The 26262-nt window shown below is 38.6% G+C and overlaps 1 protein-coding gene across 1 annotated transcript in view; it reads right to left on the minus strand.

The window, feature by feature from the left end:
* efna5a (ephrin-A5a) overlaps window positions 1-18574 on the minus strand; it is a 46697-nt gene extending 28123 nt beyond the window's left edge. The window contains exon 1 of the mRNA XM_079585493.1: window positions 17708-18574. Coding sequence (XP_079441619.1) covers window positions 17708-17832 — 125 coding nt within the window. The 5' untranslated portion in view covers window positions 17833-18574. The remainder of the gene's footprint in view (window positions 1-17707) is intronic.
* Between the last annotated feature and the right edge of the window lie 7688 nt (window positions 18575-26262).

Here is a 26262-nt window from a genome sequence, read left to right on the forward strand (position 1 = left end):
TGTTCTTTGGATTAATAAAATGTTCTTCACACTAAAATAAAATAGTTTTTTTATGAACTGTTCACTGAAAAATGTTCTTTGGGGAATCCAAAAGGTTTCAACTTTGGCAACTCTGCAAAACCTCCATTTGGAAACTTTATTTTTAAGATTGTATATGGACAAAAACAGTAAAAAAAAAAAAAATTCTTCAAAAGAGTCTTCCACGGAAGAAAGTCGGTCATACAGGTTTAGAACTACATGAGGGTGAGTAAATGACAGATTTATGACATACTTTTTGGATGAACTATCCCTTTAATTCTTTAAATATCAAGAAAACACATTACCGTGACATCACTCAGTAAGCCACAAGCCATTTCATTGGCCCTAAAGGAGAGATAGATGGCCCTTATTTCTGTGTGGGAGTGAGATGGGGGTTTCATAGGGCTGAGGTTTTCACCGTACTCCACCTGCGCTGATGATGAGGTGAGGGTTGAGTTACCATGACCAGCTTATGCAGACTTCCTCTAAACGCTTTCAGATCTGACAGATTTAAAGCTGAGGACGGACACACCTCATTCATCTGACCATTCACGCACACAGACACGCCATATCTTTACATATAGAAGAGAAAGAAATGTTTATTTTATTTACAGCTTGTGGAAAAATAGGAACGTCTGAGTGCGAGCGAGGCGCAGGAGGTTATCTTCAGGCCAGCATTAAGGGAAAGCACATGTTTGGCCTCACTTTAGAGGCTAATGTCAGTTGGATTGAATGGCTGGGAAAAATCCAGGCTGATTCCAGCACCATCCAGCCAATGGCAGAGCAGCAAGACATTAATAACCTGCCATGCAATACTTTTAATGCCCCATCAAATTTTATTAAGCACAGTAGCCATCAAACGCAAAATAGATGCTTTTTTCAGTGGGTTACATGCTGTATAAAATATTATAAAATGTTTTTAGGTCTATTTTTTCTGGTGGAGCCCCAATCCTGAGGTCATTCCGGAGCTTTATTTCCAGAAACAGCCAGGAGAGCACATCACCACGGAGACGTCTGCCCTGATGATCCTCACAGCTTCAAAGAGCTCAGTCCCACACATACAAAACCACAGAGGCGCAGACATATGAAAGGCGTCTGTGTGGATGTGTGCGCGTCTGCTTAGGTCAGTATTGCCGCGTTTCTGTGTGTGTGAAATCCTATCAATGTCACAAAGGTCACGCTCGCTCAAGATAACCCGGGGAGATTGGTGTGAGGTGCCAGAGTTTTTTCTTCTCTTTATTTTGTGATTAGGTGTCACAAGGATTTCTTTGGTGTCACAATGAGGCCTTTCATGTCGTGGGCACCTCAAGGTTTAATAGGCGATTCACTACATTCAGCATGAAATGTAAAGAAAGAAACCGGCCGGCTCACAATACTCACCAAGACCACAATGGCATGCACACCAACTCATTTTTTTAAAGCGAGAGGAATTCTATCCTTTTTGTTGTAAAATGTTTGTGTAATTCCCACAGGAAATCTGGGATCGAATGGCCGCGCACAATGAACACAGAGGCGTCCAGTCACTCAGCTTGTGGTAAAGCTTATTCGGGTGAGTTATGTTTAAGGGGAACTTTTAAAGGTTAAAGTCAGCGGCCAGGATCAGTAAAACGAATGGAACGGCCTAACGAAAAAGAGTCTGTCAAAACAGTGCCTCGCCACAGTTCAACAAATATGTTACCATGTTTACAGTGACCATGACAACAGAACTGTGAATAGACGTGTTCGGAGATCATGCTTACTTTGTGATTCACGCTTGCCCTGAAGTCCCTTTTTCCACTGTAAGTCTAAGAATATTCCCTGTGCGTTTGAAACAAACTGTGCATTTAAGAGGATCCACAGGCTGACTGACAGCATTTCTATATATGAGGTCATGCACTACTCATTCAACACTCCCTGATTTCAGCACAACTCAAAATGTTTCATTAGTTTTATTTTAAGGCCTGGGCTGAGGAGGAATCTGATTGGCTGTTGACCCAGGTGTAGCGTTAACTTTAATAAATAACAACTAGGGGTGTCAATCAATTAAATAAATGATGTTGTTGTTGTTTTTGTATTACATATGGAATTTGTACATATGTATGTAGCCCTTACTTAGTTAAATCAGCATATTTGCAAAAATTTAAACCTCAATGCAAATCTGCAATAATGCTAAAACATTCACCATATAAAGAAAGCAAATGACTTTACCTTTGTTAAATGTCCTAGGTTTTAACTATAAATAATCATATATAAATTAAACAAAAACAAATGTATCATCATCATCATATAATGATAAATGGTCTATTGGTATTGTGTGTATCATGGACATGGTGCAGCTCCAGTCCATCCCAATGAGATCTAAAGGATTCTATCAATTTTAAAAAACAAATAAATCACATGAAACAGAATGAACAACTGCATTAACAACATTTAAAAATTGACACTGTTAAACCTAACTACTTTGACAGCCCTGATAATGATAAATATTTCCTTGTGAATGGTCGACCTCTACATCCGTCCTTCAATCATGCTCTTTTCAGTGGCAGAGCGTTTGTCTTCAGTAAAATAGACAACATTTAAACGTATGCGGCCAAGAGGGCAACATACATAAAAGAGAGTCTGCAAAGAGATCTGAGAGCAGGGCTCTTTAGCAGAGACAGTTTTATAACCTGATTCACTCAGCAAAATACAGCGCCATAAAAGAAGCTCTCTGTCCATGCAACGTCATGGCACCATGACAGGCCGTGTTAATCACTGCCGTTATATGCACATCCAGCAGACAATCTGCAGCCACAACTGAAGCCTGCGCTGCATAGCTCAATCAGCCTGAGCCCAGCAGACCAGAGCCTGGAAACCGCTCTCATTCCCAGAAAAATCTGCTGAGGGAAGGGGCTAATATCTTCTCTCGTCATAGCTGCAATGGTCTGCGTCTGGTTCTGATCAGAGATAAATGTCTTGTTGAGTAGACTGTGCTGTGCTAGACCGGTCTTAGGGCTTGTATGGGGTCAGTGTGGATCATTTTGTTAATAGAGGCCTGATGTTGGTAAATTACATTGTCAAAAGTATAACTCTAAATGGTCACACCGGTTGCACTCTAAGTACTTGCATGCTGCCCAGTGTTTTTCTGTACAGCAGGCCATCACCAAACATCACCAATGGCCTTTCTAGGTACATACAATTAGTTGGGTATACATGACTATGCAAATACTTTTGTGGCTCTGTGCGATATTGATTAGCAGCAGCAAACAGAATGCAAAGTTGCAATTTGAATTGAATTGTAGGAAGGAAGTAGAATTAATATCAATTCAAATAACAATTAAGAAATACATAACAATTTTATAACAAAAAGAAACAGATTGAATGGTGGCTTGTTTGAAAGTTTTGAAGACAGACAGACAGACAGACAGACAGACAGACAGACAGACAGACAGACAGACAGACAGACAGACAGACAGACAGACAGACAGACAGACAGACAGACAGACAGACAGACAGACAGACAGACAGACAGACAGACAGACAGACAGACAGACAGACAGACAGACAGACAGACAGACAGACAGACAGACAGACAGACAGACAGACAGACAGACAGACAGACAGACAGACAGACAGACAGACAGACAGACAGACAGACAGACAGATAGATAGATAGATAGATAGATAGATAGATAGATAGATAGATAGATAGATAGATAGATAGATAGATAGATAGATAGATAGATAGATAGATAGATAGATAGATAGATAGATAGAACTTCCTGTGGAATGTGGCTATTTCAATTCAAATTCACACTCATAAATTGAAGAGGGTCATTTCTTCAATTCTGAATCTTGCCCAAACTTGCCATGTAATACACTGATAGAAACTTTTAATTACTTTGGATTAATATGGATCAAATACTTTGGCCATCCGTGTCCACGGCGGTCTGCGCACAGTCCGTGTGATGTAATTTCCTCACAAACTGTCAAGTAAAGCACAATTTTTGTGTCCGCGTGTACAACAGCGCATGTGCGAGTGACTTGAGTGCTTGAAAACAAAGTCCACTAGACAGTGCGCACACGCCGAACGCGTCTTTCCACGCTCACGGAAAGGAGTATATTTTGAAAGGCTTGCACGCTCAACTGCGAGCGAGATGGAGCGGAACGCTGAAAATGTAGTATACCCTGGCCTTAAGTCTTTTGCCTTGTTAGTCAAAACTGTAGATGAGTAGATAAACTGAACAAATAGATAGGACAGAATGATTAATGCTGACTGTGAATTTCAAAGAGTCAGCTTTAAAAGACAGGCTGCCAACTATCATGTGTCTACACCACCAGATAACCTTCGACTCAGCTTTCATGGGGCGTTTGATTCGCTGTGGCCCCCTCAGTGGCTAGGGTGAGAAGGAGCACAACATGAAGAGAGGAAAAGTCCCTGTGATGGTGCTGATAGTCACACTCTCGGTGTGTAGTTTCCTCCATCTGTGAGAAACAGCCTGCGCTGCTTGCTCAGCGGGAAAAGACACACACACAAACAAACACACACTAGGCGGAGCCGCCAATCTGGCCTGAGATTCCAATCACTTTGACTCACATTTGCGTTTATTTGTCCACATCAGACAATGCAAACGGTGCACTGCAATATTTATTTACACTACTAATGGATGAAAAGTCCTAAATTGCCAGGTGCTGACATCAATCCAAAAAGCGAGTATGTATAGTATAACATCATCGAGAATATAAACCTAACAATAGGCTTCTCCAAAGTCATGTGAGAGTTGGGCTCCCGCTAAGATCCCGCTGATGTGCTGAAACCTCCTACTTGTGCCAATGAGAGAGGTGTCAGACACAATTAGACACCTTGCTCCGCACACCGCGTGGACCAGCGCGCTACTTGTCTCTTCTCATTTACAAAGATTTTGTTCAACAGTTCTTTCATCTGCTTCCACAGACCATCTATTTCAATTGGCAACGAACGCACTCAGACATAACCAAACAGAATTTAGTAAGACATAGTCTTCAGTTAAGAGCTAAACAAGGCAGGCACGATTATGGTCTCAGTCACTGAACCAAAACTCTCAAGAGAGATTGCAACTTTTGGGATAGCTACAAAATGTTGGGGTGTTAAACAGCCAGTGAGTGGTATTTGCTATGCAAACTAATCCAAATTGTCAAGTAAACTGAATCACTAGGCCTGTCAACTTACAGCAGTTTTATTCTGTGAATTATTATTATTATTATTTTTAATTTTTTTACACCATGTTGGCACTATGTCTGTCATGATTATTGATTTATCGTATGATCATGTTTATTTCATCTAATCACGATAATTTGAGATAACCGCAATAATTGTGCAGTTTAAATTTCATTTACATATATTGGCATTCAAATAATGGAGATTTAAACACTTAAAGAAATGCCATCAACTATGGTAGGGAGAATATAATCTGGCAGGGAGTGAAGAATAAAGAGTATTAAAAAAGAAAGTACACAAAGATAGTCAAAGGTTTGTATAATAAATTAGGCTTGTGTTTCATCATACATTTTACATATATCACTACATTTTAATATAGTTGACAAAATTCATGACTGTGACAGATAGTCAGCACCTTCTTCAAAAATCTTCATGGCAAGCAAAACAGCTAAAAAGTACAATAAACAAACTCTTCCAGCACTTTCAAAAGAAAGTAATATTTCAAAATAATATTTGAAAGAAATTCTAAACCTTTTCCTGTGAGACTTTTTAAAACCTTTCTCAATAAACCCTTTCATTTTGTAATTAATTATAAAAAAGAATAAAAAAGTTGACAAAATTAATTATGACCCCTGACTCTTACAAAATTTCTCAAAAAAAAAAATATTTTCCAACCATCTAAGCAATTCAAGCTTTAGGTACCACCTTTATGAGTGATTTTGCCTATTCAAGCCTTTCATCGAATGGCTTTGAATGATCTTTTTTAAAATTTATATTACAGAATTGTCTTTTTATATATTTTTTAAAAATAATTGTTTGCTATATATTTCTCAGAAAATATTTATATATGTAATATATAATATATATAACATAATACATATTCATGTTAAACCATTCACAACAATTAACTGATGTATCCTTTCTCATTTAAGTGCACAGTTAGCTGAGAAACTCAATAGCTCAAGACGTCACGCCCTTTAATCAAATCTGGGGGTTTTTAAGTGCTATTTATACCTAATGTTTGCGGCAGGCCACAGGTTGCTCATCTGACGGGCCCTGGGAGAGCACAACATATGATTCAAATACCAGCACAGACACAAGAGCTTTCACATATCTTCTCTGAAAACACCGTCCTCACGCCCTGTAAAAACGCCCCTGGGCTTAACGAAAGAATGTGCCCGAGCAGTTTCTCTCTCTCTCTTTCCGCTAGAATGGGAGTATTTTTTTGGCAAACACACCAATTCAATTAGCACCTGAAAGAAAGTGGGCTCCTCAGTGTAATTATATCATCGGTCTAATTGGGGAATTCTGGGAAGCCTTCTGATGAATGTCGCTTTCTTCAATTTCGGCCTGCTCTCCGTGCTGCAGTTCATTTCCACTGGTTTGTTTTGAACACAGAAAACCACAGAGGTTGTTGCTGTGATTACACATTTGATTTGGAATTGAAATGACTCCGGGTGTTGTCTTGAACTTGATGTGATACAGGCCCATCAATGTGGACAACATTTCCAGGTACTATTCAGTTGGTTTTCCCCACCCTGACGACACTCTTTTCATTAAAAGCCACCACATTAATTTGATATATTATATTCAAATTTGATTTTCTCAAAAGAATAGAAATGTAATTTTAACTGATTCCTATTGTTTTTTACTTACCGGTAAATGTTAATAATTACCCGTTCTACCAAAATACCATATTTACTACAGTAATTTCAACTACATTCAAACTGTGTGGTCTCAGCCACCAACGGCATTAAGCAAATAAATAAAAAATACACTGTAAAAAAAAAGATTATTGGAGAATGGTAAGAAAATACTATTTCAGTTTTTACTGTGAAATGTCACATTCTTTGTAATTGTTTGTGAAATTTACTAGCACTTTCTGGGTGAAATATTTTTCTGCACCAAAATATTTTCTGCATAATATAAAATATACACTCTTAAAAAATGCTGGGTTGTTTCAACCCAATTTTGGGTCAAATATGGACAAACCCAAACGTTGGGTTAAAAATGTCATTTAAAAATGTAACCCAACGGCTGGGTTTGTCCATATTTGACCCAAAACAACCCAGCATTTTTTAGAGTGTATAAATATAGATAGATGGATATATAGATATATTTATTTTATGTTAGTAAATGTGTTACTTGGGCTGAAAGATGATATTGTCTTGAGGTATATATACCTATTTGTTTTGCCCTTAGTCCTCAACAGTAAACGTATTTATCCTTGACACAGCAAATCTCTGGGCCATCAAGGGTTATTTGAGTGCAGCCGCAACCCAACAGAGCTGAATAATGACCTAAATGACTGAACACAAACACACTCGGAATAACACTATTTTACAATCTGACCAAATGAGCAATTGCAGGATTCGGAGAGAACATTCAGAGGAGCAAATCCAATTTCTTCTTCTTCTGTGAATCATAATTTAACAGATGTTTAAGAAGGAAAAAAATTGTAGGTGACTTTGATCTTTGCAGCAGGACTCATTTCAAAAGCGTGAGAGTCTGTGAAATGGCCTGAGTGATTACCCTTGGCTGTCTTTTCAAACACTTATCAAACACTTTTATTTGAGAGATAAAACATCCTAAATGCATCATAAACATCTCAGAGTGGTGATTAGCTCAGGCTGGAACCCCATTGGCTGGAGGTGCTAATGGACTGAAGTCAAGAGAGCGTTGGAAGCCGCAGCCATGTGGTTGTGACCTTTCTGGCTTTGACATCAAACTGCGTGCCATGAGGTCAGTATAAACCTTTTTATTTGGCCTCACGATTGCAATTTTCTTTGTCTCAGTGAGAAAACCAGAAACAATTAAACCCACTGAACTCCCACACCGGCTTCAACAATTCTGCCTTAATTGAACGTAATTCTGCACCACAACAAAAGGGCTGTGAAAAATGAGACGACGAATGTAACATTCTCATTTTGCCTTTCAATGCGACGCGATAACATTATGAACTGCCATTTTGTACAAATTATCACATTTCAGCATCATTAAATAATGTTCACACCCCGAGTACAAAACCCAGCGTCCAGGATGTCAGATTAAAAGGGTGCAAATGTGGCAGGACGTGCTGTTCCAGATAAGCACGACCGCATCGGGGTCTGTCTTCAAAAGCACGTCTTCATCCTGCGCGCACCAAATGAAATTAGTGTTTCTGTCTGGGCGAGAGCGGAGTTTCACAATAAAATCGCACGGCGCTACACAATCATCTGAAAAGCATCTGGACTGAGATAGGCTCCGCCGTACCGACTCCATATGGCGAATTCAATGGCCACCATGAGATATCGCACCCGGGCAGGGAGTGGGGAGATAGGCAAAATAATCAAACGCAGAAAAGAGAAAACACAAAGTCATTATAAGACATAAGGGATGAGACAGAGGCAAACGGAGATTCATTCCCCCAGTGGGAAAGCTAAAAGTGTCTGCGTGCTCGTATCCTAACACCCATATAACACATATTCCTTGCTTTCAAAGGCTGGTATGCATATTGGGATTATTCCTACAAGGGACTTGCCGACAAAAGATATTATCAGTTCGACAGGGTCGCCAGAGGGGATGGAAATGACATCAGAGTTAAGGCGGACAATAAAAAGGGGTGAGAACTCGGTTGAGCACAGGCTACAGCCCAGCGTAAGCCATTTCATCCCCACCGTATCTGATATCAGCCCTTAAGACAGTCTATGGACGTGGCAGACAACTGGCGACGGAGGAAGAGAAGGGAAAGGGGAGCAGCTAAGGGGGCCCATGCATCCCGTAACCTTCTCACTTTCACACCGGATCTCTCCTAGCAAACTTCAGGTGTCCCGTAGAGCATCTGAATTATACAAACGCTAATATGAGAACATAACTTATGAATCACTCTCTGCTGGCAGGGACCAGCGCCAGGCCAACAATTAAATGTTGTAAATTTGAAGGAAGTGTACGTTCTCCCCACTTATGAAATGTTGTGACAGGCTTTTAAGGGTGATCGATCGTTAAGTGAACTTGCCATGCAGATCGCCTGAACCAAAAGTGAACTTGAGAATGAACATGTTCTGCATTCATTCAGGCCACCCTAAATTACTCTTCTACGCTAATCTGCCCGAGATACTAACTCAGCCCATCAAAACCTTATTGGTTTCCACAGATCTGCAGAGCCCGTACTGATGTTCCAATTGGTGGGTTCTAGAAACCACTCCCCTCGATTGCTTTGCTCCGTGCCCCAGTTTTTTCAATAGTAAACAGGGACATTATAACATGTAGTAGCTTGCTGTAAATTATGGTTGCAAATTATAAAGAATCAAATTGACAAAAAAAAAAAAAAACTATTAAAAATGATAGTCAGAAGACAAATTAGTGTGTATTTTATGATATAATATATGCATGTAAAATAACTCAATTATATTTATGTGAATTTAAAGGGTAAAAAGTGAATAAAAAACCCTTACTTTCTGACACAAGCTATATGGAAAATCTGTGACTGGCAATAGCACTTGAACATCCCATGTGCATTGCGTGTCTGGACCTGACCAGCTGAACTCCCACATCCATCCACAACAATAATCACAAGATACTGAGACTTTCTTTTTAAACCAAATTTTCATCAGGTCAACAGAACACAAAACAACTAAATCTATCTGACTTTAATGTTAATATTTTAAGTTTAAAAAAATTGTTTCCAGAAAACAATCATCATACAATATGAATCTGCTCATGAAAGGCTGGGTTGATGGTATCATACATTTGATCACAGTTGTATTCAATTTTAAAAACATAAAAACCCTCATCAAAAACCTACTCAAATCTACAATGTAAAATCTTGTTTTTTTTTTGTAAATTCTATGTAAAATAAAATTAAAATAAAAACACATTACATGTACCATGAGTAATTATCCTGTAATAATTAAAACAGTAAATTGCTGCAAATTACTGCGTGCAGGTTTGAGAACATTAGAAGGTGATGATTTGAATGATTGTCTTTGTGTCTTTTCAGGGAAGCAGAAATGCCCAGAGGGCCGTAGGTACAGCCATAAAAATGGTTTATTTGTTTCCTGAGCACATTTAGTGCTTATGTTTCCATCGGAAGCCTTTATGGCATCGCAATAATATTTATGTCGAAGACAGATGGTTTCCTTTGAGTTACACTGGGATCGTATTTCTGTACATGCCTAGTGGTTGCACAAAATTCCTACTGAAAAATTTATCGGGGTTTTTTTTTTTTTGGATATGATTTTCTAACGAAGCCTATGAATCAAGAGTTATTCATTTAATAGATATTTTTTTAGTTCAACGTACATCAGGAAAATTAATTTCAAAGAATTGTTTTTGGAAAACATAGATAGAAAATGTATTTATTAGAAATGATATGCATCTTTTCAAAGCAAAAATGAATGCTAGACAAATATTACAGAAACACAGAAAAACAATGTGCTTTTAAACGCTCAAAAAAGAGAAATGTTCTTAAATATGCCTCATGTAAAAATAATCCATGAAAATATGTATAATGTAATAATTGTATGTAACATTGTTAAAAATTTAATTTTTTACTTATGTAGCCATAAAAACAGCCATTATTTTTTTTTATAAATAGCACAACAGCTCTAAACCCAACAAAAGCTCCCATCCTAATCCTAAAAAGAAAAGATTTATCTGTGCATTTACTCATGTTTTTAATCACATTTAGGATTATTCTCTCACTGCTTCATGCTTCAAAATGTTGGCAAACCAAAAAAAGCAGCAAAGCTGACAGAGACAATAGAACAAGTTTGTTTTGATCGCTGACCACATCCTTATTCCTGTATATATATTGCAGTACATACTGAAACAGGAATGTAATGTTACTTATTCAGCCCAATAAAATGTGACACTTCCAGTTTTCACCTGTCACAGTTTCAGTGTTTTGCTTTATGTCCGTTCTTATGGTCACACTGATCAAATTGGGAGGAGAAATAATGATTCGTTTCAGTAACTAGTGCTTCACAGTAATTCAAAGGGAGCCTGAGGGGAAGATACCTTCATTTCCTGCAGACTCCCTGCCCCTGAATGGTCGCGCGGCTGCTTTGAAACAGGATGATACTGGTTAGTGGCTCATTGTCTATTAGACAAAGTAGGGCTGTTCACCCATTAGCACCTCTTTGTAGTGACTGCTCAAGGTGTGACACACAACTTGTCACTGGAGCAGCATGAGCATGTCTGCAGTTTCACTGAATCACATGGGAGTTCAAAGGATTCAAAACAATGGCGTACGCCCATATGCATATTCAAAATGGCATTTCATTACAAATCAAATGACAAGCAGTGCATCAAGTATAATAAAAAAAAGTCACACGTTTGGTCAACTGGGCAAACTTGCGTGTGTTTGTTAGCCAGAAGGTCACTCTTGGGATAGGAAGTGCTTGATTGACTAGCGGCTGACACTTCGTCCTGCTTCTTTGTGATGACCTGTTACTCCAGCTGCCCTCTCATCCCCTGCAATGTTTGCTGCCCCACGCACGCGATCCCACTCCCGGCTGCCAGCAGTGCGCTTGTCCGCCTTGCCGCTTCGCTGCACCCTCTCATCGCATTACTTCTGCTATTCTAACTTTTCCATCAATTATGCACAAGAATAACTGAGGCCTGGCCGCAGCAGATACATAAAAGAGAAGTGGATGCCTCTATGACTCCACCGTCTGCCAGCATGTTCCCCCTACCAGTGATACTAGTGCCAGAGCACCAGCGTACAGAGGACATGGTTGTGCTGCCGTTGCATGAGTCTGGTTTATTATGTCTGTGCTTCTGTGGAGTAAATCAAATGTGTAAATTGAAGGTTGTTTTGTATAACTCCAATGTTTTAGGAATACATTACTAGTTTGGAATGGGATCGACACACTGAAACTGCTAGAAATCAATAAACAGTTCATTCTTTTGCATCGACTGACTGCAAGATATAAATTAAACAGAGTTTGGAAGGAAATCAGTTGCAACGTATTAAAAAAAGGCGTAAAAGTTAAGAAAAAAAGGCATCCAAAAATGAGAACCTATACTCCCAAATCTGCAGCTGTTCCGTTCAAAACACAAAATGGAAGCAAGTTTGAAAATGGCCGCGTATACACTCCTACGTCTGGAAGACAAATACTAGACTACTCATACGGACAAAAAGTGAAGGGCAACTAACTCATAGATGATGACAAACGTGACAAAAGTGTCATTTAATGTTTAAAACAGACAGAAAATGATATTTAATGACATCTAAAAATCTGTGGCAAAGTGAAAAGCAGACATTAATCTGCATAGTCATTAATATAGCAAAATGACCTAAGTTAAGATTCCGATGATGGTAACATTGACCTAATTTTCTCCACATTGCGTGTGAAGGTTTGTTGGCCAGACTTGACTCTGAGATCGCAAACAGCGTTTAATGTTTTATGGGTCCCAATGCTCGGAGAGTACTCAAATCTGTGACATGGAAATGCTTTACCACTTACCACATACTGATAATCTACTATAAACGGTTCCGCAATCTCAAACCAAGAATGTGACTGGAACATCTAGATCCCAAAAAGGTTTTTTTGAGCTTTAATTTTTTTGTTTGTTTTATTTTTCATTAAAAGAGGGACACATTTCTAAATATGAACTGATGAATGTGCAACATATAAAAATATATTTGTAAACAATTAACAGCCTGATTAAAGCATCTCCTGCATAATTTATTATTGGGTTTATCCAGAAATAAACTATTTAAAAAAAGAAAATCAACTGCTGCATTATCCTTAGATGTTTTCCTTCATCATTTATTTTTGTTCAGAAAAAGTTTGGTAAATTGAAACTGTTACATTGTATTTATTTTTCTCTACAATATTTAATTAACAATCTCATGATTTTGTTGGAGCGCTACCATAGCTATGATTGCAATATGTTCACAATAATGTAGCCAAAGCAGCTTAATGACAAACAGTGAATTTGAAAAGATGTATGTCCTTCACCACAGCACAAAAATATTCATCATCCAATTCGTCCATGCTTTTGAAAAAGTGAAATATTTTATAGAAGGCAGCTTCAAATAATGCTTGTACTGTAGGTTCCTTCTGGATGAGAAAGAAAGATTAAAGGTATTCTTCATCCAAAAGTCCCTCATTTGTGCAGGTGAAAGCAGTTTTAAGGTTACAGACCAAGTTCAAATCTCTGAGACATGTTTTTCAAGCTAGGAAGCGTTCTCTCTCATCCTATCTCTCTGTTTCTTGTTCTTTTTTGTTTTCCTTTCATGCCAACTCCTGCCAAGTCAGTCCATTTTTATTAGCTTAGCCTGTCGAACAAATGCTTCCTTCATTATTTCTCATTGCGATTAAATGTGCCGTAATGAAGGGCACAAAGAGCAAACCGCTCTGCGCTTTCGCTGCGAAAGAATGCGCAAAGTAGTCATTACCGCATGCTACATTTTCCTCCAATTCTTATCAAGGGGGCTTAGTAAACTTTAGGGTCCTTTCAGGAGCTTTATCAGGTCATTAAGGTCTGAAGCTGATTAATATGAATGGTTGTTGAGGTCGTGGCTCTCCGAGGGAGACATAGAAGGGTGAAGGGGTTCAGAGGAAGTGTTTTGTATCTTTACACAATGGGCCGATGACCTCCTAAGCCCTTTAGTGCCTCTCTGTTAATACCTTCAGCCAGGCCTTCAAAGACCCCAGCAAAGACATTTCACCACTCACAGTTTAAAAGCTCACAGAGTATGAGGAGCTTACCTCAAGCAAACAGAGAGACCCGAAATGCATCAGTTATCATCAAAAAGTTCAGAGAGGATGAGCGATCGCTGTGATGACTCAAGCGTGAATTCGTAAAAAAAGAGAAAGAATGGTTAACTTTAATTTAAAAAGAGACACTCCCTGAATTCTCCCAGAGACGCAATCATGATAGTTTATTAGCGTAACGCAAGAGCTGAGCGCAGAAGGAAGGGGGCCAGGCGCCTCTCGGAGTGTTAGGGGTCATCAAACAGCAGGATGTTCTAGTTACCCTGCAGGAGAACTTTCTCTCTGCAGGAGTGAGTCTTCTGATAGCCCAAATCTTTTGAGAGCACCAGCACACTGCCACACAGCCCTGGAGGGTTAATCGGGATGGGGCGCGATTGTGGGACTCAAACCAAGAGGCCTGCGGTTCCCATCTGTAACTCTTTCCATTCTTTAGTCGCTCTATATTTCCTTCTACAAGCCCTGCTGTATGCACTTCCTGCATGTAAGAGCCTAAATACTTGAAACTCTGGCAAAGATCCACTAAGACAGGAACAATGGCACCCTTTCACGTGAGCTGAGAGAAGACCGAGGTCTTCAGACCAGTCAATATTTGGACATGATTTTTTCACCCCCCGTTTAAAATCCAAGCGGAACCAAGCAGCAGGAGGCTAGAAGTGCCAGCAAGGGAAAAGGAGGGTAAACACACAGAACAATACTGAACCCCACACAATACCACCGAACAGCTATCACAATATCAACTGGCCACAAACCACAAACCATGGGCTTTGTTTTTAAAGTGGGGATTAAAACTGAGCCGGCACAAAAAGGAAACCATTTGAGGTCATATTGCGCAAGCTTGAGTTAAGAGGTGAAAAAGAGACGGCTTTACAGGAGATCCATGACATTTCCCATTTCTGTAGAGTAGAAATTAGCAGAGAAAGACAACCTAGAAAGCGTTTAAGTGTGAAAAGTCTAAAGAGGCAGAGCATACTACTCACTACACCACCTGACTGAGAAGGCTTCAAAAACTGTAGGAAATGTGCCACATCTGTTATTGAGAGATTTGAGAGGCATTATCAGTGATTAAAACGGGACTCCGTCAGAATGCTGAAATCCCTCTCCCCAGCTGTTAGGTCCATTCGACAGACCTCTTTGATGGACAGCGGTATCGGCTTCCATGGCACCACATACACAAACAGCCAGAAGATTAAGGTAGGAATTCAATACTGATTCCTGACTGATCCAGACCATCAACAACAAATAAACAGGTTTCGTTTTCAACACAAGAACTAGCACAACATTTTTTTTTTACAAATGAATATATTTGTAATGTAGATTGCTTATCTGGATTACAAGAACACTACTTTCTCAGATACGCAGGATAGGGAAGGAAACAATAAGCTCTCTATCTCGAGCCAATCCAGTAATGGCTGCGAACGAACACGTCTCGAACTTAGAAATGACTAATCTGAGAACGAGCTGGGAAACTTCAGAGGAAATCTGCCAACTTGAATTGAATTTGTAATTGCAAACAGCGTGGACCGCATTGGAGGGGAAAAAAAGAGCCCCCGAAACCCAGTGAAGCTTGTAAGACCACCATATGTAGAGCAAGACAGAGGCTTACATATGAATGGGTGCGCTGCAAATCTCAGGCCAAAAACTAAAGGAGCCATTCCCCCCTAAATCCTCTAAAGAATCTCTATAGACTCCGCTGTACTCACTCGTGTGAAAATACTAGCAATCACTCAGTATGTTCGCCGCTGCTTTAAAGTGCAACTCCTACGCTTGCAAAATAACGAGAGATAAGCCTTAAGAGATAAGCCTCCCTGCACGCTTTAAGGGAAAAAAATTATAAACAGTTGTGTTTCTTATTATTATTATAGAATCTCATTGCCATTAAGCTACTAAGAACTTCAATTAAAGCTATAATGTAGGCAATCTATAAACTAATTAATATTTCATGGCTATATAAGTCTTTGAGTTGGACTCTTGTACAGCTGTCTCTAATGTTCGTAATTTAGGCATGTTAATGAGTGACATTAAGAGTGGAAGTAGTGGCTATTTAAAACAACAAAATGAAATGATCAAGCATCCTAAGACCTGCTAAAGAATTGGTCTTTCGAGGGTCCTATAGATTAGATTAGAATCAATGTTTAAATGAAGAAGTCCAGCATCAGGCCGATGTGCAGACACATTCTGATCAGGAGGTAACTTGTTTTGGGGGTTATGAGTGACATTTAAGGCCCTGAGGTCTTGCCAGAGAGTGCTGCTACATTATACAGCCCAGCCAGATTTGAATTAGGCCATTGGGTGAGTACATGAATGTGAATGAGAGATACTCATTTGAACTAACTCATTTATTTGCTAGAGGGGCCTCATTTTGACCGGACAAAACATAGGCAGGGAGCCTCCAACACACACACAGATATTCACACTCACACAAACACACACTGCTGCCAGGCTATAGAAACAGGGCTCGCCCTCAAATTCACCCTGACCAGAGCTCAATACTGTCCGATGATGGTTAACCGCAGCCTTGTGCTGTTATCACTGAACGTGTGACCCCTGCATGCGCTTCTCTCTCATGAGCATGCACCCAACTGGGCATCAGCCACTCCTGAAATGCCTCTCAGGGTTTGACCCATTGTGTAAAGCCAGCATGGGGCTGGGGTGCAGGGCAGAGAGAAAGCCCCATGGCAACTGAAGAGAGACAACCGAGAATGGGGATGAGCTGGAATCACAGCACTTTCAGGCACCCCAAGACTTGCGGCAAAGAGAAGGGCACAGTGAGCCTGATGTAATTTCAATATAAATATATTTATTATATGTTAATCTGTTAAGCAAATTCCTCACATGAATATTAATATATTAAGAGATGAATTATTCAAATTAAACTACCCAGACTATTAACAGTCATCAAACCAACTTATTCAATCTCACATTCAGTCAGAATAGTACTCCTGATGCTATTTTTCATTAACACCCTTCATTGCACATGAAGGTTATATTACCCTATTAGAAAACCTTTGTTGAAAACCATTACTAGCTCATTTTCAGCCACACATTTTATAAATGCCTCAAAAGAAATACGAATTGATAGAATTGTGCCCTTTTAGAATTATGATAACAAGCAAAATCACATTTCAAAGAGGTAAATTGGATTTTAAAGAACAACTGACCAATGAGGCATGATATTTATTTCTAATGATGTTTCTAGAGGGCAATGTCTAGGACAAGCTAGTGGTACGGCATAATAACTTTTTCCTATGAAAGAGCTTGCCTGTCAATCTCCCAAACGCAGAAAGAAACCCCTCTCATATAAATCCTGTTCAAAGTTATCGCAGAATGAGGTAAAATTCCACAAAAAAATAGGATATAGGCAATATATATTTACACACACACACACCATTTACACCAGTTAGAGGACACTTTTTATAACTAGCTAACTAAACTAACTAAAACGTAAATAATTGTATAGGCTAACTATTCGCGCCTCGATTAGGCTATTTTGGCAATTCCTAGCGTCGTTTTTTTTTTTTTTTTTGTCGCGCTTGTAACTTCATAGAATTTTGCCAAATTAGCTACTGTAAAATAACGCTGCCAGTGCCTCGCGCGAGAGATGTGAACTCTTGTATTTTTAAAGAAGTTTTGCGCTTACAATTATGTGTTTGTTGTGACTGCTGTATGATTCATGAAACTTATTCAAGCGTTCCTGACGGGTCGACGAGCCTGTTCAGTTCGCAGCCGCAGTAGGCTATAGCCTACTCGCTCCGGTATTGCGGACTATGGCGCTTCTAATGACAAGTGAAACTGCGTTTTATTATATTTACTGTACAATTAACTAACTCACCTTGGGTTTGTTCGGTTCCAGTAGACTGCGAAGCGATCCGCCACAATCTTAGACGCCGGATCCAGGCCCAACACAGACATAAACAAGCTGAAAAACGCAAAATAAAACATCTCCACCTGCGGCATTTCTGAAAGTTTCAATCGCAGCCTCCTTCGATACAGCGTTCCGGTGGTGACGAACTGCGCGACCCGTCAGTGTTCCTTGAATATCCCAAGCGCGGAATATATTCTTATTAAATTATGTTTCTTTAATTGTAATGACAGATTTATACGACCGCAGTGCAAGGAATGTCAGAGCCTTCAAAGAGCCACAGTTACATGTAGATTTTTAGAAGAATCAAGAAGCCGGTTAATTCGCTCGCTGTCTGTCAATAGTCCAGTCTTCTGATAATGCGTTCATCTCAAGCACATCTTTTCTTGCGATTTATCGAGTTAGTTTTCCACGAGGAAAGGAAGCAATTAGACAAATTTCAGGTCCTTTGAGTGTTCACTTCCCATCCCAAAGTGCGGGTTGTCACTGTAGTTAGTTGGAGTGAATGAAAACAACAGCGTATGTCCACTGGCACCTCATCTTCCAACATGTGAATGAAGACCCAAACTCTGTTTGTATAGTCAAACCTTGACGTTTACCAACTGAATTTGTATAGATGCTGCCCTGATGCGCTGTCTTCAGATCAGGAAACCAAACTACCTTCCTGGACGAAATGCACAAAGGTTTTAGCGCATTCAAGATTCAGTGGTATGATATAGTCCACAACAGGAATCTTCCAGGCAGCTGAGTTGGTCAGGGTGCACCATGCTGTCACAAGAAAGAGAGAGAGCGCGCGACGGTACAGTTCCAGCGCTCTCTCCCTCTTTCTCATTGGTTTGCATTTTGAATGATGGGCGTCTCGGTTACAAAAACGACATCCCGCCCCCAAAGGTGCTTTTTTTTTTTTTTTTTTTTTTTACGGCGGTGTACCTAATTCTTAAGGATATATGCACTGGGTAATATCTCTTGAAAGAGTTTCCTATTTTTTTGGCAGATGGTAGCCTCCTCTGACAATAATATTTTGAAAAAAATTTAAAAAAAAAAAAATGTTTTACAAAAAAAAGAAAGAAAGCGCCTTCCAATTAAGCATCCACGATAATATATCAAAATAGTTATGCTATGTTTCTTGGAAAAAAAACGGTTTCGTTAAAATAGCCTAGGCTACTTCATAGTTAAACTACTTTGAACAGCCGTCATGTTTAAGAGGAACGCAGTCCCAACTCAATGAAACTGACTGAAAATATTGTGCTGTTCTGGCCATATATAATTCAGGCTGTTTTGACAGATTCACTTTAGTAGCTAATTTCAGTAATTCCTTGTATAGGATTTGAGGGATTCATTAATATAACCTGCTCAAGTCATAATTCGTGAATCGGACAACACCATGGGCCTATGGTTGTTTTTTGATTGAATCAGCATAAAGACGAGTAGGCTATTACTTGCAACACGTTCATTTTTAACTTCATCCTGACCGCATGCTCCGGTTAAACCTCTGGCTCTTTCTCTAAATTTTCTTTTGTCGTGGCGCTGTAGGCCTATCTAAGCTTTGCAGGAAATGTTGCCTAAAATAGGCTACTTGTGAGCAAATAAATCTCGTGGCATTTCTAGATAATTCCACAAATCCTACTTTTTTTTACACGTATAGTGCTTTAATAAGTAGCCAGGCCTAATCAAACTTTTAAACATGTTTGTTATTTTCGGTTTTATATGTAGGCTAATTTATAACAAATAAAGTGATATGTATAGGCTTAGGCCTATTTATTGCTAAATTAGCCTGTAGGATATCTCACGATAAATGTTCAACTGAACGCACGCATCTGATCATAAATCCTACAACGCAATAGGCCTAATGTTCAAAAAGTGTGTTTGTTTATGTGGGTGGTTTGTGTGTTTTGCTTTTTGATATATTCAGGCACATTTTCTCAAAACCACAACAGTTCCCACTCGCTCTCATCTCAAGTAAATACATGGTTCAGTTGAACAGTTGACATTGCCCGCTCCCTCAGTAGACCTTAAAGCGCTAATACGCCCCATAGTGGAGCGACTGAAAACCGCCCAAGAGAACACGTGGGCATGCGTTCAGCATGTCAAGGCTGCAGGATGGTCTATTGTGTTACTTTACACCAGCCCCCAGCTTTCTTTCTCCATTTCATGTCTGCAGATACCTAGAATAAACTGCAGACTGCAGTGGTGCAAAGAATACCACCGCATTATCATTTAAAATGTTTTATTTTTAGGCCATTTCTCATGTAAGAGGACTTCAGCGGCTGGCGTTATGTAGGCCTTAAAATAGAGCATCAACATCCAGCTACAATCTCATCAATGCATTCATTGTCCTTCTCATCTGCTATAAGCATTGTTAGGCTACTGATTTTAAACGATTGCAATAGTAGGCTATTACATGGTTGTTTGGTTTCATTCTTTGTGCAATAAAAGATGTTTTCATCAAACTGAAAATGTTTACTCTCTTCCCCAAAGCCTCATTCCAATAGTGTGGAATAAACCAAAACTACATTAGCCTATATAATATTGTTAAGTCCAAAGTCCCTTACTAGATTTCACGAACACTGATCATCTTATTTGAGGTGATTTATGATCCTCAAAGCAATTTTTTGATAAATTTTACTCTTTTACAACATGATGGATGAGCACAATAACATTTTACACCCATGTTTACTTTTTTATGTTTCTTTAATGGAGTGTTTGTAAAACTCTGAAATCTATCATAATGAATGACAAAATATAAAATTGCTATAAAATGCTGGGTTGTTTCAATTGGGCCAAATATAGACTAACTAACCGTTGGTTTACATTTTTACATTAAATAATAATAAATATTAAACCCAACGTTTTGGGTTTGTCCATATTCGACCCAAACATGGGTTGAAACCCATCATTTTTGTGCAGTTTTGCTAAAAGAATCCTTTCCTCCTCTTACCCCTTCCTATCATTTGCTCCAATGTTTCTCTCCTCATCCTACAATCTGCTGAACAAAATCCTGGAAGAATAAATGTTTATATCTTCTACAGTCACGCTGTTTATTTCTCTATTTTTAAGAGCCTGGTCTTGTTGAAACTGTAACTGACTCCAGCTGGACTGTCTAATCAATAGTCTTTCATACAGAACAGCAATATAGCCTATACAGCAGGCCCAAAAAGTTTCTGAGCACTTAAGTCCCAATTAAAACCGTATAAATTTTTATTGCATTAAATAATACAAAATTTAAAAAATGATATCCAGGTATAAGCAAACAAATGAACCAACTACTAACTTAGTCTGTATTATTTTTTAAAATGTTGTGCTTGTAAAGCATGCTTATGCTATAATTAAAATATATGACTTTTTGATATTTGACATTATAGATTTATTATACAGTCGTTCTCAAAAATTTACATACACCTTGCAAAATGTTGAATTATTTTAACAAAATAAGAGGGATCATACAAAATGCATGTTATTTGTTATTTAGTACTGTCCTGAATAAGATAAATTACATAAAAGATGTTTACATAGTCCATAAGACACAAAAATGGCTGAATTTACAAAAATGAACCCCTTCAAATGTTTACATACCCTTGAATCTTAATGTGTGTCGTTACCTGGATTATATACGACTGTTGTATTGTTTTGTAATGTTTGTTCTTGAGTCCCTTGTTTGTCCTAAGCAGTTAAACTGCCCAATGTACTTCAGAAAAATCCTTCAGATCCTGCAAATTCTTCAGTTTTCCAGCATCTTTTGCATATTTGAACTCTTTCCAGCAGAGACTGTATTATTTTGAGATCCATCTTTTCACACTGAGGACCAGTTGAGAGACTCAAACACAACTATTAAAAAAAGTAAATCACTGATGCACGATGCATTAAGAGCGGGGGGTGAAAACTTTTTGAATTTTAATTTCAAGGTAAATTGTACTTAATTTGACTACAAGGGACAAATTTAAGTACTGTTGCTTCCGAAGGACAGTATAAATGAAAAAAAAAAAAAAAGTTTAAACAAAATAAAGAATATTTGGACATCTTCATCCTGTTCAAAAGTTTTCACCAGAATCAGGTAACGACACACAGTACTAAGAACCAAGGGTATGTAAACTTTTGAACAGGGTCATTTTTATAAATTCAGCTATGCTTTTGTCTTGTGGACTATGTGTAAACATCTTTTATATAAAATATCTTATTCAGGACAGTACTAAGTAAAAAAAACACAAAATTTTGTATGATCCCGCTTATTTTGTCAAAATAATTAACATTTTGCAGATTTTGCAAGGTGTATGTAAACTTAGTTTGAGCACAACTGTATGCAAAGACATTCATGAGTGGGGCTTAAGTGTGCACTTATTATATGGGGCAGATGCACAAAAGCGTTGCATACATTGGCCCCAAATTGTTATTTACGAAATTCAAGAGAATAATGAAAACGTTTTTCATATAATAATCAAATACTCTAAATAATCACTAATAATGAAACTTAGAATTTTAGCAGTTGTTGTACGAGAAATAAACTGGTCTTTCTAATTCAACAGAGTGAAAGTACAAATATTGATTGAATTAAGCATGATAAATGTTCAATAGATTAACCATTATAAGTTTAGTAGCACTTGTGTGGCATATTGTAAATGGTCACCTAAAATAAAAGATGAACTGTGTCATCCAATTATTCCAAAACAAGAAGAAGAAAAATATATTTTTATCCGCACACTCAGTATATAATGAGATGATTAAGACTAATAATGAGAGGTTATTTTCAGATTCATGGAAATAATTCTGCAATGTCTGGGGTGAGACTATGTCTCGAGGTACGTCTGAATGTTGAGCTTGTTTAAAGTCACGATTTATTTGAGTAACGTGCAAATGTGGTGAACCATCTGACCTCTCTTATCTCTACATGACCTGCGGTTCACACACATCACGCTTCTAATACCCTCCAACAGGACGGACGGCGCTCAGCACATGTTTCCCACTGACAGGCATGTCCTTGCTCCAAGGTACCAAATCCTAGTGACCTATAGAACCTTCCCTGTTCAAGCTCAACGTATGAAACGAGCGCTGCTGACATCGGAATCCCAACTATTCCAAAACGGGAAGTTCTCACCGTAGTTTTACATTACTTTGGAGACTGACCGCATGTCTCTGATCACAGGCGTGACAGACATAGGAGGAGAAGAGGAAGCTCTCGCTGCTGCGGGACACTCACCGGATAGAGCCGGATCAGAACAAGACCCGGATTCATTCACTCAGTTGCAATCAGCTCACTTATCAGTTTCAGCTGACTACGTTCGTGTGATCTTTTTCCCCGAACAAATTTTCAGATGACAGTCTAACAGATAAAGAAGTGCATGTCAGGAGGTATTATAGCATATACTACATAAGTCCTCAGGGATTTTCTGATGTGGAGTAGAGTAGACCAGGCAGAAAAAAATAAAATACAATTTGATGTAACTGGGCAACTCTATAAACCCAACAAAGGGAGGAAAAATAAAAAAATGAAGCAAGAACTACAATAAATATACAAGCCTTTTTTGAAATTTAAAAAATATATATTTTCGGCCAAATAACTGATAGATTATAAACATAAAAACATAAGAATTCTGCAAAATCTTGTCAAAAATACATGTGGACATAAACACTAAAAACTATATTCTACAAGTGAATTTAGACATCACAACATTCATGAAATGCACCCACACACAAATGCACGTCATTTTGCCAAGGAAGACATGTTCCTGGATCAACATATTTTTTTGATCCTGGAATTTTTTGTACGAAAATGTTGTCCTAACCCTATCCCCTTACACCTAACCCTGCCCATAACTTATCCCTAAAATCAGAGAGAAAGATATTCACAAAGATATTTATCAAGGAACGTGTTGTACTTGAAATCACGTTCACATATGGTTATACCATGCATGCCTACAAACATGTCTATAGTCTTTCATCAGACTTTTGAGATCTATATATTGAGGTTTAAATTGTCTATTCCCATTAAAGCAGCTGTGTTTGAACCCTACCCCATGAAAAACCACTTGACACACTCATGCAGTCTTTGATGGGAACGTGTTTCTGCTGAAAAAAGCTACTTGTTGAGGACAGGTCTTCAGGGACAAAGGAAGTCCAATCTGATCTAAGACCTTGTGAGTGTAAAGAGAAAAAGAGAGACAACAAGCTCCTTATCAAATCAAACCAGCTGGGATTTCTTTAACGCAGACTGAGATCTGCACATTACAGTGTCTGTGCTTGAAGAAGTGGGAATACACAGAAAAAAAAGGAATGTCTGGCATCATTTCCGAGGGATACCTGACCCTCCGGTGGGATCCGCAGAGCGTGAATGAAACAGGCAGATGTATTTCAATAAAGTCAGAGGGCCAGAGGTGGCCTTTTACTCAGACTGAAAAAGGCATAGCCTGCTTAAGTCATTCTTCGCATGTCCCGCTGATGATGACTGACACATCGAAAGGGAAAGGGTCACTTCTGAGAGGAATTTTGAAAGGATAAAAGGTAATAGCAGTCGAGTCCTGCTTGCATTGTTTAGTGAATAGAAGGTGTAGGTGAAACTAAATTGTGAGAAAATGTCACTCAAGTCATAATAACTTGGCTGGAAAAATGAAGGAGATTCAGTGAGATATTAACCCATATTCTGAATGAGGATATTGTTTTCATTTGATTTATTTTTAAAGAAAGGAAAAATAATTTTCACAACCTGGCAAGCTTCAGAACTGTTGCCTTTCCGTAAAGAACTGTCACCCAAAAATTGAAGTAATCATTTCCTCGCCCATATCTTGTTCCAAACCTGTATGACGGACTTTTTTCCCTGTCTGAACTGAATCATTCTGGGGTGCGTTTCCCGAAAGCATCGTTAGCCAACTATGGTCGCAAGTTCCGTCATTATCAGCATTGTTCAACGATTTGGTGTTTCCCGAAACCATCGTTCTGACGAACGTTCGCAAACAGCATCGCAAACTTGTGTGGTTGGAACGACAGCTCTCGAGCTGTGGTTAGAAGCATAGTTTCTAGTTTACATGAGATATAGACTGAATAAATCCTTATCTTTAGCAAAATAAGCAAGCTGACATTCAGTACAACCCGTGTTATTTATTTAGAATACATACAAATGTAATTTACGTCTTTTAGTTTGTCAAGAGATTTAAAACACCGTTTTTGAAGACTGCGCATGTGCGAACGTGCTCTACTATGTAAGAACGAGCCAAATATTGAGTCTGGTAATAAAGCAAAATAACTGAGAAAAATTAGAAATGATCTTCAGATGACATGTCTGTAACTTATATGACAAAATCTAGCGTTAATTCGATCTCAAAAAGATGAATTAAAATAATTTATTAGTCCACCACGCGCGAGACGTCATAAACCAACGTGGTTGAACGATACTTTACGACATACGGTTTCGGGAAACAGTCGTGACGAGCTAGTTGATTTCTCCAACGATGCATCGTACTATGGTAGTTAAGCAGTGAGCTATATAGTTGTACGGGAAACGCACCCCTGACCGGTTTTGTGAACAGGATCACCTGGATAATTAAGTCAACAGAATGATTCATTGACACTAAAATCCTACCTCTCAGAGTTATTTTAGTATTTCTTTGGTATTTATTCATTTTTGAATTGGCTTTTATTTTTTATGGTATGTTGTTTTGTTATATATATATTTCTAATTAGCTTTAATTAGTTTTCAATTCAGTTTTAGTTGTAGTATTTCAACTCAAACATTTCTTCTTCCATCTAATATATTATTTTTATTTCATCTTTATTTCAATTACCGAAAATGACTTCTGCTTCTCTCACTAACTCTCATGAATGTGCTAAGGAGAGCTAGGGCAGATATTAGTACATTTTCAATGAACAATTACTTAATTTTCAATCAGTTCCTCAAACAAAACTAATGTATGGCATCCGAAAACTTGGAATATAGACCATGAGTCATATGAATGTTATTTGTTTATAGTATCATTTTAGAGATTTACAGCCCCAGTCCTCATTAACTTTAATTATAATTGAATAGATTGTATATTTCTCAAAACATTTAAGGTTTCATCGTGGGTTTGGAATGAAACGAGAGTGACTACACTAGAACTATTCCTCTAACCCACATACTGAATGAGGACACTGCATGAGAATCCGTATTTTCCCTCACACACACACCCAAGATTCAGAATCAAACTGCGCCTTTCTAGGCTTTTTTTTTGCGTATTAAAATAACTCACCATCCCTATGCGCACTCTGCACCATAACATTTGAGTGAAGATATTATGGCGTGCAGAACAGTAAGCAGCTGGTGTCTCTGTGTAGTCATGTCACGGGTGAACGCCTGTGACCTTTATATCCAATGCGGTAGAAAAGCACCACAAGGTGACCACTGCTCGTCCAGCGAGCATCAAACACGACAGAGCTGAAAATTAGCAGTGGCACAGAACCAGACCCTGTCATGCAATGAAAGCTGCTGTCATTTCTTTCTGACTTCTCTCATCTCATTACTAATCTACGAGCTAAACACTGCTGACACGAAGAAATGATTT

The sequence above is a fragment of the Phoxinus phoxinus genome (assembly GCF_949152265.1).
Source record: "Phoxinus phoxinus genome assembly, chromosome: 17".
NCBI lineage: Eukaryota > Metazoa > Chordata > Actinopteri > Cypriniformes > Leuciscidae > Phoxinus > Phoxinus phoxinus.